The sequence below is a fragment of the Amphiprion ocellaris genome, chromosome 9 (assembly GCF_022539595.1).
Source record: "Amphiprion ocellaris isolate individual 3 ecotype Okinawa chromosome 9, ASM2253959v1, whole genome shotgun sequence".
Taxonomy (NCBI): domain Eukaryota; kingdom Metazoa; phylum Chordata; class Actinopteri; family Pomacentridae; genus Amphiprion; species Amphiprion ocellaris.
Window position 1 is genome coordinate 30,487,176 of NC_072774.1, and position 17,072 is coordinate 30,504,247.

General features: G+C 38.7%; 1 protein-coding gene across 1 annotated transcript in view; it reads left to right on the forward strand.

Moving 5' to 3' along the window:
* me1 (malic enzyme 1, NADP(+)-dependent, cytosolic) overlaps window positions 1-16,537 on the forward strand; it is a 94,094-nt gene extending 77,557 nt beyond the window's left edge. Inside the window, exons 7-14 of the mRNA XM_023281128.3 lie at window positions 12,215-12,324; window positions 13,491-13,588; window positions 13,864-13,977; window positions 14,127-14,232; window positions 14,415-14,557; window positions 14,656-14,829; window positions 15,712-15,810; window positions 15,915-16,537. Of these exons, the coding sequence (XP_023136896.1) occupies window positions 12,215-12,324; window positions 13,491-13,588; window positions 13,864-13,977; window positions 14,127-14,232; window positions 14,415-14,557; window positions 14,656-14,829; window positions 15,712-15,810; window positions 15,915-16,082 (1,012 nt within the window). The 3' untranslated portion in view covers window positions 16,083-16,537. The remainder of the gene's footprint in view (window positions 1-12,214; window positions 12,325-13,490; window positions 13,589-13,863; window positions 13,978-14,126; window positions 14,233-14,414; window positions 14,558-14,655; window positions 14,830-15,711; window positions 15,811-15,914) is intronic.
* The last annotated feature ends 535 nt before the right edge of the window (window positions 16,538-17,072 follow it).

Below are 17,072 nucleotides of genomic sequence, written 5' to 3' on the forward strand. Positions count from 1 at the left end.
TCAATGAGAAGAAAGTCTGGAGAGATTCTTTAATCCACCATTTAAAAATACTTCTTAGTTAAAGGCACACAGTTAGTGATGCAACACAATGTTTGATTTCAGGCCAGACTTCCATCCCAAAGAGAAAGTCAGCTTCTGTTGAACAATCAGCGATGCTTTGACTTCAAACAGAAATGAAAGAAATTATCACATTGCCTAAGAACAGACCCACATCACCTCTAAAACAATAAGCCAAGGCTCTGCTGTGGGTTTGAAACCTTGAGCTTTATATTTTCACTTCTCATTTTGTCACATTTAAATTTGTATCTATTTTTGTTGGGGTGTGCAGATTTCTCTGTAAGAATTCCACTACACTACACAGACTTGCTTTTATATACTGTTAAGGGCTCACTGAACAGTGTACTTTTGTCTTATTTGCGTATAGACGACCGTTGTGCAGACTAGCTGGACTGTGATTTAAACTAACAACTTCCCAGATGCATGTCAGAAAACTACACAATGTTGAAGTACTTGTTAAACATTTTGAGAACTGTATATGAATGTCACATTATTTGAAAACTAACGATTCATTTAAGAAATAAAAATTATTACTTTTTTAATTGTACAGCTCAGATCAACTGCACTGCCCATCAAAAAAAAAAGTCTCACTCTAATATTTTGTTGGACCTCCTTTAGCTCTGAGAACCACACACATTCGCCGTGCCATCGTTTCAATAAGCTTCTGCAGTGTCACAGCATTTATTTCTGTCCAGAGTTGCATTAATTTTCTACCAAGATCTTGTATTGATGGTGGGAGAGTCAGACCGCTGCACAAAATCTTCTCCAGAACATCCCAAAGATTCTCAGTGGGGCTGAGGTCTGGACTCTGTGGAGGACAATCCATCTCATGCTCCACGATCCACTCATTCTCAATGTAATTCAAAACTGTCTGTAGGTGTGAATGTGAGTGTGATTGTTTATCTCTATGTGTAGTCCTGTGATAGACTGCCCCCCCCCACCCCCACCCACCCACCCACCCACCCACAAAAAGAATTATTGGCGGGTAATGAATATAATCTGGGTTTGACAATGAGTTTACAAGAGTTCATGTTTTGTTTTGTGTGTTGCTTTCAGTTGTTTGCAGGAGTCTAAACTCTGAACTTATTAAATGCAACATTTAGACAGACAACAGTAGTGCAGTAGTGTCTTATACAGACAAACAGACAAATACTCAATAAACTGTTAAAATATATACACTACCGTTCAAAAGTTTGTGTTTGTGAGTTTGTGTTCACCCAGACAATTCCATATTTTCCCTGAAAACTCCCACTTTTATCCATGTGCTAACATAACTGCACAAGGGTTTTCTAATCATCAATGAGCCTTTCAACACCATTAGCTAACACAATGTAGCATTAGAACACAGGAGTGATGGTTGCTGGAAATGTTCCTCTGTACCTCTATGGAGATATTCCATTAAAAATCAGCTGTTTCCAGCTACAATAGTCATTTACCACATTAACAATGTCTACACTGTAATTCTGATTAATTTAATGTTATTTTCATAGGAAAAAAATGCTTTTCTTTCAAAAATAAGGACATTTCTAAGTGACCCTAAACTTTTGAACGGTCATGTACATTCTGCACTGATTGTTTAAAATATACTGAAAATGCTGTCATTAGTTATTTATTCCAGATTAATGTGAATACCTTAGTTACATGAGAGTATTGTAAAAGTTAAAAGTCAAAGTTAGTTTATTTATATAGCACATTTCAACAACAAGGTAATTCAAAGTGCTGACACATAACAAATCCATTTTATGTTCGAATATCTATACTAATCAACAGAAGTCAAACCGTGTAGCTATCTATCAGCATTATAATAACCAAACAAAAAAGAGTGACGGAACAAAACACCAATATTGTTTTTCCTGTCTGCATCTTGACACTTCCTGTTTCAATCTTTATGCATGCAACATTTCTGCCTGCAGTTTGTGTTTTTACTTGACAGACAAATGTGACAGTTGTGTCAATCTCTTCATCAAACTCTTGGCAAGACCTTAAACAACTTCAAGTCACGTACTGCCAAGCTGTTCCTTTGAAAAAACAAATTAGAATTGTTCGATGTTTTATGGTGAATCCCATAAAAATTGCATGAAACAACGTGTTTGTCTTTCACCCAGTTTATGTAACTCACTCACAAGCCTTCTGGTTCCCTCGTCTTTACAGATGTGTTCCAGAGATGTAGCCATATTTTTAAAAGGTTGGATGTACTTTGTAGCACACATCACTCAAACAGGGGTAAATAGTGCATTTTTTGGAGACCATTTTAAGCTGTAGACACTCATTTGTCTCTCCTGTTTTAAATCAAGTTAAAACACGCTGTAGTGCAGTGAAGGAATGCGACAACCGGTGCAATGATGGGCTCACTGATGTGTTTTTGGCTGTTTTTGGATGACGATAGTGATCTTTGGCTACACAGGAAGTCTTTATAAGGAGTTTTTTTGTCATTGGTCAATTTGGTCTATAAAGGGAATTGTTAATATCGAGAAAAATATAGAATATCACCATTTTTACCTTAAATATTGTAGATTTTAGGTAGGTTAAAGTGCATTTTGGTAGACAAAATATGCTGGGCATATATTTGCAGACACATAGTTCACTCAGAAACATTTGGCATCGTGCTGTCAGAGCTGCTCGTGTCATGTAAAGTTGTACAATGTTTGACAGGTCAGGCTGTCAGAGTAGCATGCAAAGAATGCCCTCAACTATTTTAAACTTTTGGCACTAAGAGAATCAGGAACAGGCCGACGGATCGATGGATGGATGAATGGATGAAAGGAGCGACAGAGGAGAGGAGGAAAGAATGCAGAATGTGTCTTTCTTTAATGACGGCTCGGGGATTTGAGAAATAATATGTGCTGAGAGATGCTGCCTCTCTGGAGAGTGAGAGTGGGGCTGGGGATTTATTAAGTCCTCAGCCATGAAGCCCCCGTAGGGACAGAGGTAACACACAGCCTGCGTGTGTGTGTGTGTGTGTGTGTGTGTGTACACTAACACACATATATGCACACAGGTTGGACAGCTGTGTTTGGACAGAGCACCCTTGTCTGTGACCTTTTTTTGCTGAGGTCCTCCTGTTTCTCTGCGGTCCTCGTGAATGCAATCCAACCAAAAGAATCTCTTCATACCTTCTGCTCTGCTCTTAGTCTCCCCCCGTCAGCGCTGGAGGTATATATGACATCCACCTATTTCCTCTTAGCTGGAGATTCAGGTTTCATCAAGTCACAGATGAAGCCAGATTGTGTTTCCTGAAGGAGCTGGGTCACTTGTTCATTTCCCAGACATAACACTAAACATCTGAGTGATTCCCCACATGGGAAAGTGTCTGTTTTCTCATGTCTCAAGCATTAATGAAAATATTACAGGCATTTACTCTCATTATATTGGACTGGTTTAGCATTTAGTGTCAAGAGACTCTGTAACGACTGCTCTAGAAAACAATAAGTCAAAGATTTTTTTCTTCCACTGGCAGTATTTTTGGTACAAATCATAAATCACAGCAAAATAAAAGTGTTAAACACAACGGGGCTGTGTGTTGTCCTACCAGAGTGGCTCAAATGGCTTAAACAGTCCCATGGTAGGAAAGGTTACACTGCTGTCTTGTCTGCCTGTCTGGTTATTTTTCTCTTTCTGGAAGTCCCCAGCGTTCAAATCGATCAAAACACCTTCTTTCATATGGTAATTTATATTGTGCGAGTGAATAAAGAGAGACTGGCTTACAGACAAAGCTCACACTAATACGTAACCTTCAAATGGACTCTGAAAATCTGTTTTCTCAGTCAGGGTTTTTACCATGAAATAGTGTGGCCTTACACAAACAGAACAAATTCTCTTAAAATTTAGAAGAGTTTTGGTTATTTCTCATGTGAGGTTTATGTCTGTCTGTCTGTTTTCTCTTTTTACTGGCCCCATGTGGGTGAGGCTCAGTCAGAATTTTAAAAAGTGATAACTTCTGAACACTAATGAAGATTTGTTAGTATTTAAAGGGTGACGACGCCATCAGAGTCTGCTAGGATTCTGTCTTCCAGCATATTTAAAGACGCAGCAGAAGAATAAGATTGTAGGATAGTGTCATGTTTGAAGTAGGAAAAGTTGACTGACTTAACAATCATGAATCACTGTGCATTTGTAGTTGCTGATTACTTTGTTTTTACTTTAAGAGGAAACGTTACATTCAATTGCCCTTCAGTATACACAACAGTAAGTGAACGCCTCATGATTCCGTTAGTCCAGACAAGCACTGCACACAAAGTTAGTGGCTTAAGAGGCGCCGTTTTTTCAGGTTATAATTGTTTCTATGGCTTTTGTGGTACTTAAAGATGCTTCTATGAAGGAAGTAACGCTGTGAATGACTGCTGAGCTTAGAATTGCCTCCCTGAGGGCAGCACTACTGCAAAAACCTTCTGATTCAATCAGTGGCTGTGTTGATTCATTGAAGGCTCTACTCAGTGTAGCATCAAGAGACATAGAGCTATCTGTCAGAGCCAACTAGCCAGAGGAAGCTACTGTCAGACTGTCTGTGCTAACATTATCACAGCTTTATGTGAAAGAACCTGATGCTGCTGTTAGCCAGTGCTAAACCAGTTGATGCAGCAGCCGTCTTGCATATTATGTCATGGCTAAAGGGTCAAGTTATTTGTCCAAACTGAACTTTCATTTCACAGCAGATGGATTCCGGCTCATTTTGAACAGAAAATATATCAGGAAAGGATCTTTTGGCTAGGCCATCATGCAATGAATAAAATCTGATCAATTAAGTAATTAAAATATGACTTGGAATAAACAAATATAGGTGTTTTAGCTATACAGTCCCTCTGCCTCCTATCTTTCTGCTTTAACTGATACACTGCTAACATAGACTGCAAACATTTCATAGTCATAGAATGAAGAAAATAACTAAATTGTTTCAAACATGCTTTTTAATGAGTTGCACATGACTGTCCTCTAAAAAACTGTTTAAAAATCTACTCTCTTTAAAACAAATTCTTGTAAATTCAATGAAAGTATTTCTTGACATTTTCCTCATTCATTTGTTCTTCCCCATCCAGCATGTTAGCTAAACTCAGAGTCATGACCAAACTGATACCAGTTACTGTGATTTTATCTGACAGGTCAGATGGTTTGAATGCATGGCTCATATATCCAGGGTTCAGTCTGACAGGTCAGATGTTCCAAATGCATAGCATGTATAAGGAACATGATTTTTCATACACAACCGTTCTAAAGTTTGGAGTTACCCAGACAATCTCATGTTTTCCATGAAATGATAGATAGATAGATAGATAGATAGATAGATAGATAGATAGATAGATAGATAGATAGATAGATAGATAGATAGATAGATAGATAGATAGATAGATAGATAGATATAGATAGATAGATAGATAGATAGATAGATAGATAGATAGATAGACTACCGCTCAAAAGTTTGGAGTCATCCAGGCAATTTTATGTTTTCCATAAAAAACTTCCACTTTTATCCATGTGCTAACATAATTGCACAAGGGTTTTCTAATCAACAGTTAACATTTCAACACCATTAGCTAACACAATGTAGCATTAGAACACAGGAGTGATGGTTGCTGGAAATGTTCCTCTGTACCCCTATGGAGATATTCCATTAAAAATCAGCTGTTTCCAGCTACAATAGTCATTTACCACATTAACAATGTCTACACTGGATTTATTATTCATTTAATGTTAACTTCATTGAAATAAACTGATTTTCTTTCAACAATAAGGACATTTTAAGTGACCCCAAACTTTTGAACTTTATTGTATGTACCTTTGTCCTGTGAAGCTGAAAACTGATGATGCTGGAGACTGTTCAAAGTGATCTTGTCTACAGATAAATGTGGTTTTATTGGCTTATGTCAGTATTATCGGCATCATTGTCATGCAGATGTTAACTGCTGGAGAGACTGTTGTGTGTTGTTGCTGCTGAGTTCACACCATAATGTTAGATCAATGTAATTACACCAGAGACTTTGCAGTCAGCCCTAAATCTCAGACACAGAAAGTGTACACTGAAGAATATGTTAGTCATAAATGAATATAAAAGATATGAACTGTATCTTTCTCAGTTTCAAACTGACTTAGTTGAAAAAGATGTAATGTTTGTGGTGTAACTACACATCAGAGTTCAGTGATCACACTGATGAAGCTGACTGCAGGTGAACAGTGACATTTCTCCTTTAGAGTGTCTTTACTTGAATGCATGTTAATTAAAAGTTACACATGAGTTGATTAAATACAGACCTTTGATAAATTACTTTTACAGTTACAGTAAGTTGACCTCGAGAGAATCAGGAAACTAGTTTGCATGAGAGTGAGATGTTCCACAGTAATCCCATTACTATCTCCCTAATCAACCAAATGGGGTCACAGAGGTCACAGTTACTCTGTTTTGTTGCATAATTCATTGAAAAATAATAATACTTAAGATTCATTGTAATCCTCTACCTTCATTCCTGCTTCAAACTGGAAACCAGAGTCGTCATATAAGAATAAAGAGTGTTTACCATCACATTTTACATCCTAAAGCAGGTGTGGGAAGGATTTTTCTCACCTGTTCTCTCAGACTGAGTGTTTTCCCACCAGGCTTTTGGTCTCAGAGCTCTCTAAACACACTCTGCTGTTGACAAAGCACCGGACAAAGAGAGTGAAAGTGATCTCACTGCCAAATCTAGATGGCAGGGTTTCACAGTCTGTAATTCTTTTTAATAACAGCTATGACATGTGGAACAAAATCTCTGTTTTACATAATACAGATAAGTCTAAAGTTTCAAGCCATCAAGCCCTGAACTTAGTGAAAGTTTTCCCAGCCAGTGACTTAGATTTTACTTTTTTATTTGTTTATCAGCAGTAGCAAAATAATAATAACTAAAACCTGTTGGTACAGAAAAATAAATAAAGAGAAAATAAACAGGTCCAGAATGATCTGTTATATATAAATCTAATTGTAAAATGAATGATACTGTAACTGCTTCTACAGCAGTATCACTACCTCGACCTCGATCCTTTGTTTTCTTAATCTTTGAGCTGTTGTCCACTTCCAACCCTGTGAATGTTAAAAAGATACTCAGTAATTCCCCCTCAAACACCAGCTTGTTTCATTCTAATTCCTCAACCCTTTCTACTTGTGCTTTGTGACTATTTGTTCCAATATTGGCATCCCCCATTGAAAAATATGTCCATAAAAGCCCACACTAGGTGGCCTCGGACACATTCTGATCCCACTATTCCATCATATACACTCAACTTAATTACTGTATACTTTAATGAGTTTGCCCTCCCAATTGTAAACATAGTGAGTTGTTGTAAAAGAGAATTAGGTTTCTAGTGTGTTTTAGCCCACACAGTCTATGAATAGTTATTAATATTTAAAACTGCGCCTTCCTCTGACTTTTGATTTACTTTTTGGTACCTTCACTGTGTCTAGCTTCTTTTTGGTATCTTTCTTCTCTCTTTTCTTCTCTGCTGATCTAGTTTGACAACAGTGTGTATTTTAGTGTGTGTTTGCAATGCATCTTGTTGTAATGTGTAAATGAAAATAATTCATCAGTGCATTCACTGATTAAGCCCATAAATGTCTGTGTATCTGAAATTACAGCAGTTTTGGCTGACTTTGGTCCTTCCTGATGTATCCTGTCCAGTGAGGATGTCCCCTTGGTGGACAATCACTGATGTGTTTTGTTGTCAGTTTTGTTGGCCAGGTCTCCCTTCAATAAAATATTTTAATCTTTAGGGACTTCCTGGTTGAAGGGATGAATAGCTTTGTAAATATTGATACGGAGATGTTTCTCCACCATCATGCTCCCTTGTTTTGATGTGAAGATGAGTGACTGTCAAATATACACATGATGCTGACTGCAAGTTGTTAATGAAGACATTTTTATTGGAGTCAAACATTTATATGGCCTAATAAAGTAGCCACTGGAGTAATTAAGTAGTTGGCTGTTTGGCTAGCAGCCATTGTCTCTGTCTGAAGTGTTACTAATAGAGTTGAATGAATGACTTACACTACTGTTCAAAAAATTCCACACCAGCCTTTCAACACCATTAGCTAACACAATGTAGCATTAGAACACAGAAGTGATGGTTGCTGGAAATGTTCCTCTGTACCCCTATGGAGATATTCCATTAAAAATCAGCTGTTTCCAGCTACAATAGTACTTTACCACATTAACAGTGTCTACACTGGATTTATCATTCATTTAATGTTATCTTCATTAAAAAAATGCTTTTATTTAAAAAAAGAGGACATTTCTCAGTGACCCCAAGCTTTTGAACAGTAGTGTATTTCATTTATTTAGGCACTGGATTTGCAATCAAAGTTCAAGCATCTGCTCTTTTTTATTGCAATGTCAGTCCGTTTTTTTGCAAACGAAATCTCTGCATCTTCCCGTTCTGCTGCTCTGATATTAATGCATTTTTCACAGCTCCACACAGTCAGGAACATGGTCAGTTTTTCATCTCTTGGGTGTGCCCTGACTTGCTTTGGTTACTGCCCTTCATACTGGAGCATAGACACAAAAGCAAATCCTGCTTCTTTGTGTCCAGTTTTTTTTTTGTTTGTTTTTTTTGCTGGCATAGAGGTGCATTGTCAGATTTTGGCGTTCCATTCAGAGAGTTGTCAAGGAAAGAACGCAGACTTCCAAGCAGAATAGGGACACTGAACACAAATAACCTCCAACAGGAGCTTTGTTCTAGGCAAAGCACACACACATATTGTCAAAAACACTCCCCCACTATCTTTATTGGTGCAGGCCACGGACCAAAGAGCTTTCTGCAGTGGGAAGATGATCCCTTCTTTCTGCAATGCCACAACCACAGTGTCACTCTGTAGTTTATGGTCAGTGGATGCCCATAAATATGCATGTGTTCACAGCTCAGTCCTACTCAGAAGCATGTCAAATGTCCCATAAGATCTTTCTTCTCGTCTGGTTTAAAAAATAAATTCAGTGTCAGGCCACATAATCCTCTCTTTAGACTGTATGATGAGACTTGTAGTTGCAGCACGTCAGCAGGAGACTAAAATCCCAAATCCACTTCTTTGGAATACTTGCATGACCAGCTTGGTTCCATGAACTGGTGTGACCTCTAGTAGCGACTCCAACCAAACCATGCCAGAAGGTGCTGCACTGGCGATGGGGTAAGGCCACATCCATCCTCGCCTGTCGCCTGTCTCCTAAAGCCCAAACACAATGAAAAGTTTATAGCTCCCTTCTTGGCCTCATTATTCCTCCTCTTTGCACAGGCCCTCAGTGCTTTAGTGCTGCTCACTGCTTGATAGAAAACACATTTCTCTCCTCAACACCACTGCAGAGCTGGCAGTAAGTCAGCCACGCTGTCAGTCTCTGTATTGAGAATCTGTGTCTCACAGTGTGGCAGACGGAAGAATAAACAGTGACCCAGCGATGGCACTCACTCATCAGGACGTTCAGTTTTATTACAGCTGAACTCAGGTCGCTTCTCATCCTGTACTTTTTTCCTCTTGCTTTGCTTCCGCTCAGCTTCACCCTCCTTCTTGGAGAAAATCTAAGCAGTTTAGCAGCGACTGCAACAAGTGGGAAATGGCTTTAGAGAGTTGTACAATAACAGTGCAAACAAGGATCGTTTTCCTGATGAGGTCTGAGGTGGGGTTTTATGAAAAGGCTGAAAATGAAGCAGAAAAAAGAGAAAGTTATTAGACAGTGAAATGACTGACTATGGAGAACAATTTCATGGGAAAGGATTTAAAAGCGTGGGTCTCTTCAGCATGTCTCACTGTTTTTCTGTTAACTGACAGGTTTGAAGGTGTCGGGGACGGTTCAGTCTATTTGCTTGGCCTGTCTCCAGTTTCCTCAGTCACTTACTGAAACACGAAGCGTTGTGTTTTTAATGCAGGATTCAGAAGATCTCGGCCTATCATTCCATTGTTCGTAGCTGTGAAATAGACTTAATAAAGGTTCTAATGCCAGTGCCTAATCTTAGTTTACATCATTCAAAGAACATTAGTGCAGTTCACCCACATATGCTGTTGAATCTACAGAAACTACAGAATTTTAATTGTAACCTCAAAGATTAACATCACGTTGGGGCAAAGTGACTTCCAAGTTTACACCGTCTGAGTTTTCATGTCATTGGACAGCTCTGGATAGCAGCTGCCAGGTTTCTCGTGCTGCGGTTCATTCTCACTCATTCTCACTCATTGTAGAGCGTTTAACAAATGAAGCTGTACAACTTAACCTCTCCAACGATGCCAGCTGCTTGTCTGTGTGATGAAAGTGTCAATGAGAAAAATGTATTTTGAATTTACATGCAAACTTAATCGGAGTTAGAGTTTACATACGGCTCTGTCTCCACACTCATTATTCTGTAGCAACAGAGATCAGAAGAAAAGAGTAGATCTGGGGCTTTGTAATGATGCATGTCAAATGTTTGTACATACCAAAGTAATAATGTTATGGAGACAGATCAAATTGTGCAAAGAATTATCTTAAATCTATTTTCATCACCCCTTTTTTACAATCCTGCTTCTTGGTTGAGTAAGTGTTAACTATTGCATCAGCTCCAAAATAGAAGTAACATGTGAAAATAAACACAAAATAGTCTATTTGCTTTTCATGGTAGTGATAAAAAGGCAGCTACTGTATATGCTGTATGCACACTTCAGTTAGCATAGTTATAGTCAATTGGCAGTGAAGTTTAGTTTAAGTCTGCTAAGGGTGTGTGTGAGTAGCACTGAAACATCTTTTCAAGACTGAGGTTTCATCGGCTTTTCCCAAATAATGTAGTCTTTCGCTTCATGTACCTAACTTATCCACAAACTGTGGACAATCTGCATCAGTGATTTGATTTAGAATCATGTCTTGGGGGCCTTGAAATATGCTAAAGAGAAAAGAATTGTAGCGCATTGAAATCTCACCCTGACATGCTGTGACACATGATCAAAAATGGTGCTTTTAGCAAAACACATGGAATCAATTAAAGTATTGGTAAAACAGGTTTTAGTGTGTTTAGTGTATTTCTAATGGGAATGTGTCACAGTACTTTTTTAGTATTGGTAGTACCGATGTACTTTGCAACACTACTTGCCGGATCGATAGAAAGAATGAAGATGCCTGCTTTTGTGTTTTTTCTGTCTGAAATCCTGAGCCTGCTGTTGTGCTGAACCTGCTCCAGTTTCCATTGTAAACTAATGATGTGACCTGCAGGATAAGGACGTGAGACAGGACAGCAGAAGGGAGATGATGCTGTTGGAAAAGCCATAAAACAGAAGTTGATTTTCATTGAAGATGGGCAGCGAATTGGATTTCAGTAAATATTACAAAATGACTAAGGCAGATATTTTGCAGTGACAGCCACTGCAGAAGTCTCCAGTAATTTACAGTATTTTCCGTGCTTTGGCTTTGTCATCCTGAAAACCCACACCAGGTCATTCTTTCCTTTTCCTACAGCTGAAAATACTTTTTTTTTTCATCTGAGACACATAGCAGCAGCCGCCTCTGTGCAAACATCCAGTAAATTCCTGAACAAAAGCACCTGAACTTGGAATTCTGTTTTGTTGCTGCTAAGTCTAATTTGCAGACTCATAACGCTGCTCTTATTTTTGCTGGATGATGCTTTTGTAGCAGCTTATTGGCTCCTGTGTTGCTGTACTGGTTGTATGTGTCAGGTGGTCTGAGCAGCATCTTGTAAAACGGAGCGCTGCTGGTTTTACTGGGTGGCCTCTGTGTGCTGTTCCTTCAGATTTGGCTTTTTTGTGATTCTGCTCCTTTATTAGATGTTTGACCTCCCTCACTGAAAGTCATTATCAGCTGCTGTCGTAAAGTTGGAGAAACAGGTGTCAGTTTGCCAAGTAACTAATAAATAAAAAAATGGACAAAGTTCAGTTGCTTTCATTTGCCTTTTTTATATCACATTTAACAAAAGAAGTATTTCTTTCTATTTCATGTGAGCTTTACATGTTTAAAACCTGAGTTTCATTCATTGTTGTAACTTTGTGCTGTCTCCTCTTTACTCCTCAGTCAGCTGTATAGTGTAGTAGGAGAGCGCCCTCCTCTGGACTGAGATCATGTTTCTGAAAGCAGTCTGCTGTCTCTCTTTGCAAAATTAGCCCTCGGCATTAAGTTGGTGATTAGCTTTGTTATCTCTCTTTCATATTCTCTGTTGGCTCTTGTGTTTCCAGGTATGGAATGGACTGTCTGATTCAGTTTGAAGACTTTGCAAATGTCAACGCCTTCCGTCTGCTGACCAAGTACCGCAACCAGTACTGCACATTCAATGATGACATTCAAGGTAAACCCACACAGAAACAGAAACACACACATGCAAACTGACATCCCTTCATCCATCGACACAGATATGTGATATTTGATCAGTATAGCTGGTAAGAAGCAGAGAAAAACAGATAAACAAGTGAAATAGGACACAGAGCCTGACGTTCTTCTTTACACCAAGTACACTTCCTTGAGGTTGTGATAAACACATTGTTATCATATGTTTAATTTCATTTTCTTGATAAGATTCAATATGCAGTAATATCCTAACTAATTTAAGAAATCTCTGTATGTGTGTTCTTTGCATATCTGGACAACCTTTAGGTTGATCCACTTCAAACTTGGTGGGTGTATTACTGCAGACCCGAGGAAGTTCAGTGACAAGTTTGAAGGAGATCAGATGAACAGGGGCTACTTTGGGGGTCTTTTTGTAGTCTTCTTTGGGGTCTGGGGAGCCCCCATTGTTGTTCAGTATTATCAGAGTCAACGCAGACTTGCTTTTCCATCTGACATATTGTGGAACAGGAGAATCTGAATGATTCTTTCTTTTAAAAACGCAAATCGGTAGTTTGTTTCATTGTCACCAAAGGGCCAAACTATAGCAAGAGTGCTTAAATACACAGGTCTATCTCACTCACACTTATAGGCACACAGTCTTGCTGTTGTATGATTATGAATTAATTTTTTAAAAGTAGATAAAGATTTAGGTCACCCCGGTGCTTCATTTTATAAGATTTAGTAGCATTGCCTCCAAAAATGGTCCCAAAATGTGACTAAATAGTCACTATTCTACATTTGTTTGACATGTTTAACTTTATTTAAGTCACATCGAATGAGTGGCATGAGGTCACACCAGTAAGCTTTGTGACTGCATTGTAGATTCATTTTGCCCTCTTAGGAAGCATAAAGCCTGCTCTAGCCTTTCTAAATGTGTATCAACACCAGACAGCACATTTTTATTTAGTTTTTACATTTATTGTGATTTAATATAGGTGACTTTGTCTGTCACAAAACATCAAAATATTAGTCTCCTTAAAAGCTGTCATTTTAGGGTCACACATCCTGTATTTGTCCTACTTTTTTCTTCTCGTTAGAAACTCGTGAATGTACAAGTCTATTCTTGAGAACCCTGTGGAGAATGTCATTAAAAGCAGATTTAAGTGGTAAACATGGCTCTGTCCTCAGGTACCGCTGCAGTGGCAGTAGCTGGACTCCTGGCTGCCCTCCGCATCACAAAAAGCAAAATGTGTGACCATACCATTGTGTTCCAAGGAGCAGGGGAGGTAGGTGGAGTGGTCTTTAATTCATACTAACTGTGGAGCTAAATAAAGTGGATGCAGACTGCACTGTTTTGAACAAGAGTACCTTTTATTACTTACAAGGTCATTTTTTATTCTGAAGAGGAGGAAGATTTTTTTTTTTTAAATTTTCAATGTTTTACAGTCTCACTTTAAAGAAGAGGCTCAGAAGATTAATATTAAACTAAACCTGGCTTAAGATGGTAAGGACGTGTGATGAAGTGGCTCCTCTTTTACCCTCCCTGTTGTCATACCTCCAGGCAGCGATGGGGATTGCTGAGCTGATCACTATGGCCATGGAGAAAGAGGGATTGGCTAAAGACGAGTGTTTGAAAAAAATCTGGATGGTCGATTCCAAAGGTCTTATTGTGAAGGTATCTTACTAAACACGCATGTATAAACACACGTACACATGCAGGTAAGAATACTGTGATCAGACACAAGGTAGAAAAAAACAGCACAAATGAAATGAGACCGTGCTTTGTCTGGTGTTTATGTGTTAATATCTGTAATCTTTCTGTAGGGTCGAGACCATCTGACCCATGAGAAGGAGAGGTTTGCTCACGATCATCCACACATGAAGAAACTGGAGGATGTGATCCAGGAACTGAAACCTACAGCTATCATCGGTACAACATGATCTTCTATAGATGACACTGATGGATTTGCAGACTTAAGCGAGACTTTAATGTCATTTGGAAAATGCAGAAGATGATCCACAAAATTTTACAACGTTAACATGACTAGAAACTCTTCTAAAGGAGCAATATACAAATGAAATATGTGGCCCACTGATGGTTTTTTGTCTCAGGTGTGGCGGCTGTTGCTGGAGCCTTCTCCGAACAAATCATCAGGGACATGGCCTCATTCAATGAACGCCCGATCATCTTCGCCCTCAGCAACCCGACCAGCAAGGCCGAGTGTACCGCTGAGCAGTGCTACACACTCACAGAGGTACAGTTACAATCCAGGTCATGACTGTGAAGGATTTTATTGCTCATGTCTAATGAAAACATGAGTTAAAAACTTTACTAAACCTCTCTGTGCTGCAGGGGCGTGGCATCTTTGCCAGCGGCAGCCCATTCGACCCCGTCACCCTGCCTGATGGGAGGATGTTCTACCCTGGTCAGGGCAACAACGCCTACATCTTCCCTGGTGTGGGTTTGGGCATCACTGCTTGTGCAATACAACATGTTACTGAGGAGATCTTCCTTACTGCAGCAGAGGTGAGGCATACAGTGTATACGCACTTTCTTCTTTTTTATCCTGTTTTTACTGCAATGCAAGAACTTGAAGGCTACCTGATTCCTTTGGTTTTAAATCTGAAGACAATAAATATATCTACACCACTGTTCAAAAGTCTGGGGTCATCCAGACAATTCCATGTTTTCCATGAAAACTCACACTTTTATCCATGTGCTAACATAACTGTACAAGGGTTTTCTAATCATCAATGAGCCTTTCAACACCATTAGCTAACACAATGTAGCATTAGAACACAGGAGTGATGGTTGCTGGAAATGTTCCTCTGTACCCCTATGGAGATATTCCATTAAAAATCTGCCTTTTCCAGCTACAATAGTCATTTACCACATTAACAATGTCTACACTGGATTTATTATTCATTTAATGTTATCTTCACTGAAAAAAAACTGCTTTTCTTTCAAAAATAAGGACATTTCTAAGTGACCCCAAACTTTTGAACTGTAGTGTATATAGATGCTTTGTATTAAAGAATGATATTAAAGAATGATATAATTCTAATTAATTCTAGTTCTAATTCTAAATCTTTTAGCCATTTACTGCGTATCATGTGGCATTATAGAAGCATATTACATTACCTGCCTTTATCTTACAATAGTGAATTTCTGCATTTTTGGGGGGACATTTTTACTTGACATGCAGCAAATCATTCCATATGTCAGAATCAAACCTTAGTCCCTGCTCATGCTTCACCAGTTCATCTATTGGGGCACTCATTAGCTCCAAGACGCCGATAAAAAAAAAAAAAACATTCTGAGAGTAATCTGACTTCTGCATCTTCCATAAGCTTGTTACTTCCGTGTGTTCTCTACTGCAACATGAGCTGTTTGTTCACTGTTCTTCAGGCTCTTGCTCACCTGGTGACAGAGAAGGACCTGGCAGAGGGAAGGCTGTATCCTCCTCTCAGCTCCATCAGGGATGTTTCCCTCAAACTGGCTGTCAAGGTGAAAACTGAGTACACAGTATGAGTATCCAGCAGCTCATCATGTCTGAGTCCCGTTGTACAGAGGATTAAGAGATTGTATTTTCCATAACCTGTGTGTTATAGATCATGGAGTACGCCTACGAGCACAACTTGGCCACACTTCGCCCCGAGCCGTCCGACAAACAAGCGCACATTCACTCGCTCTGCTATAGCACCGACTACGATGAGTTTGTTGTTGACTCATACCGCTGGCCAGAGGACAGTATGGTTGTGCAGTCATGCAAACTTTAATGCACTGGACAGAGAGACAGAGTGAGACCTGGAGAGGCGTCTCAGCGACTGACGTCCAATGTCATCACAAGATGTGATGTTGGGATAAAAAAAGAATCTGTGGCTAGAATTTTCCCATTAATATATATTGCTGTGAAATAAATGGTAACAACACATGTAGAATCATCTTCCCTTCAAGTAGTTCAAGCATAGCAGACAATATATATATATATATTAAAAAAAACACAATTTAAAAGATTTTACAGTTAACAGTTTAAACTGACAGGAGGTAAACTTGTAAATTAGGAGACACACAGTAAAACAGATGGTTGTTGTCACATCATTTTACAATAATATATCCAAAAAACGTGTCTCATGGGTTACTTTTAACTGTACTGTAATAGGAAGTTACTTAATGAATGTGTCCGCTACCATCCAAAAAGCGCTTTGTCAAATAAAAATGATTTTGAATAATATTTTCCATGTGTGATTATTACATCTGTTCTGAAGAAGGGCAAGGACACACTGACTATTAGATTTAGGATTTTAGATGTTTTCTTAAGCAGCTTCTGTTGAGTTTCTCACAGAATCCTTGTACCAAAGACACTTTAGTATCTTTCTGTATTTTTTGCCATCAGTGCAGGACAGAATGTATAGATTAATAGCCTGGTCTTCCAGTGACTTGCCTTGTTAGTGTTTATACTTGATCTTTTGTTTGCTTTACTCTGAATATCTTGAGAACATGATAGCAAGGTGTTTCTGAAATGCATCTTATGGTGCTGTGGCTCCCTCCACAGATCTGTTAATGTCATTGCAATACACTTTGTAGTTTAATATAGTATGGCTTTATAATCAACTCTATGATCACTTTGTGTGTACATGAGTTGTTTTTTTAAGAAGTTGATTGTTATCAGATTTGAACGGGAATCTAATTAACTCGTTAAGCTATTTTGAAGCTTCATCAGTAACAGCAATCTGCATTACTGCAGATTCCAAAAGCACACCAAAATA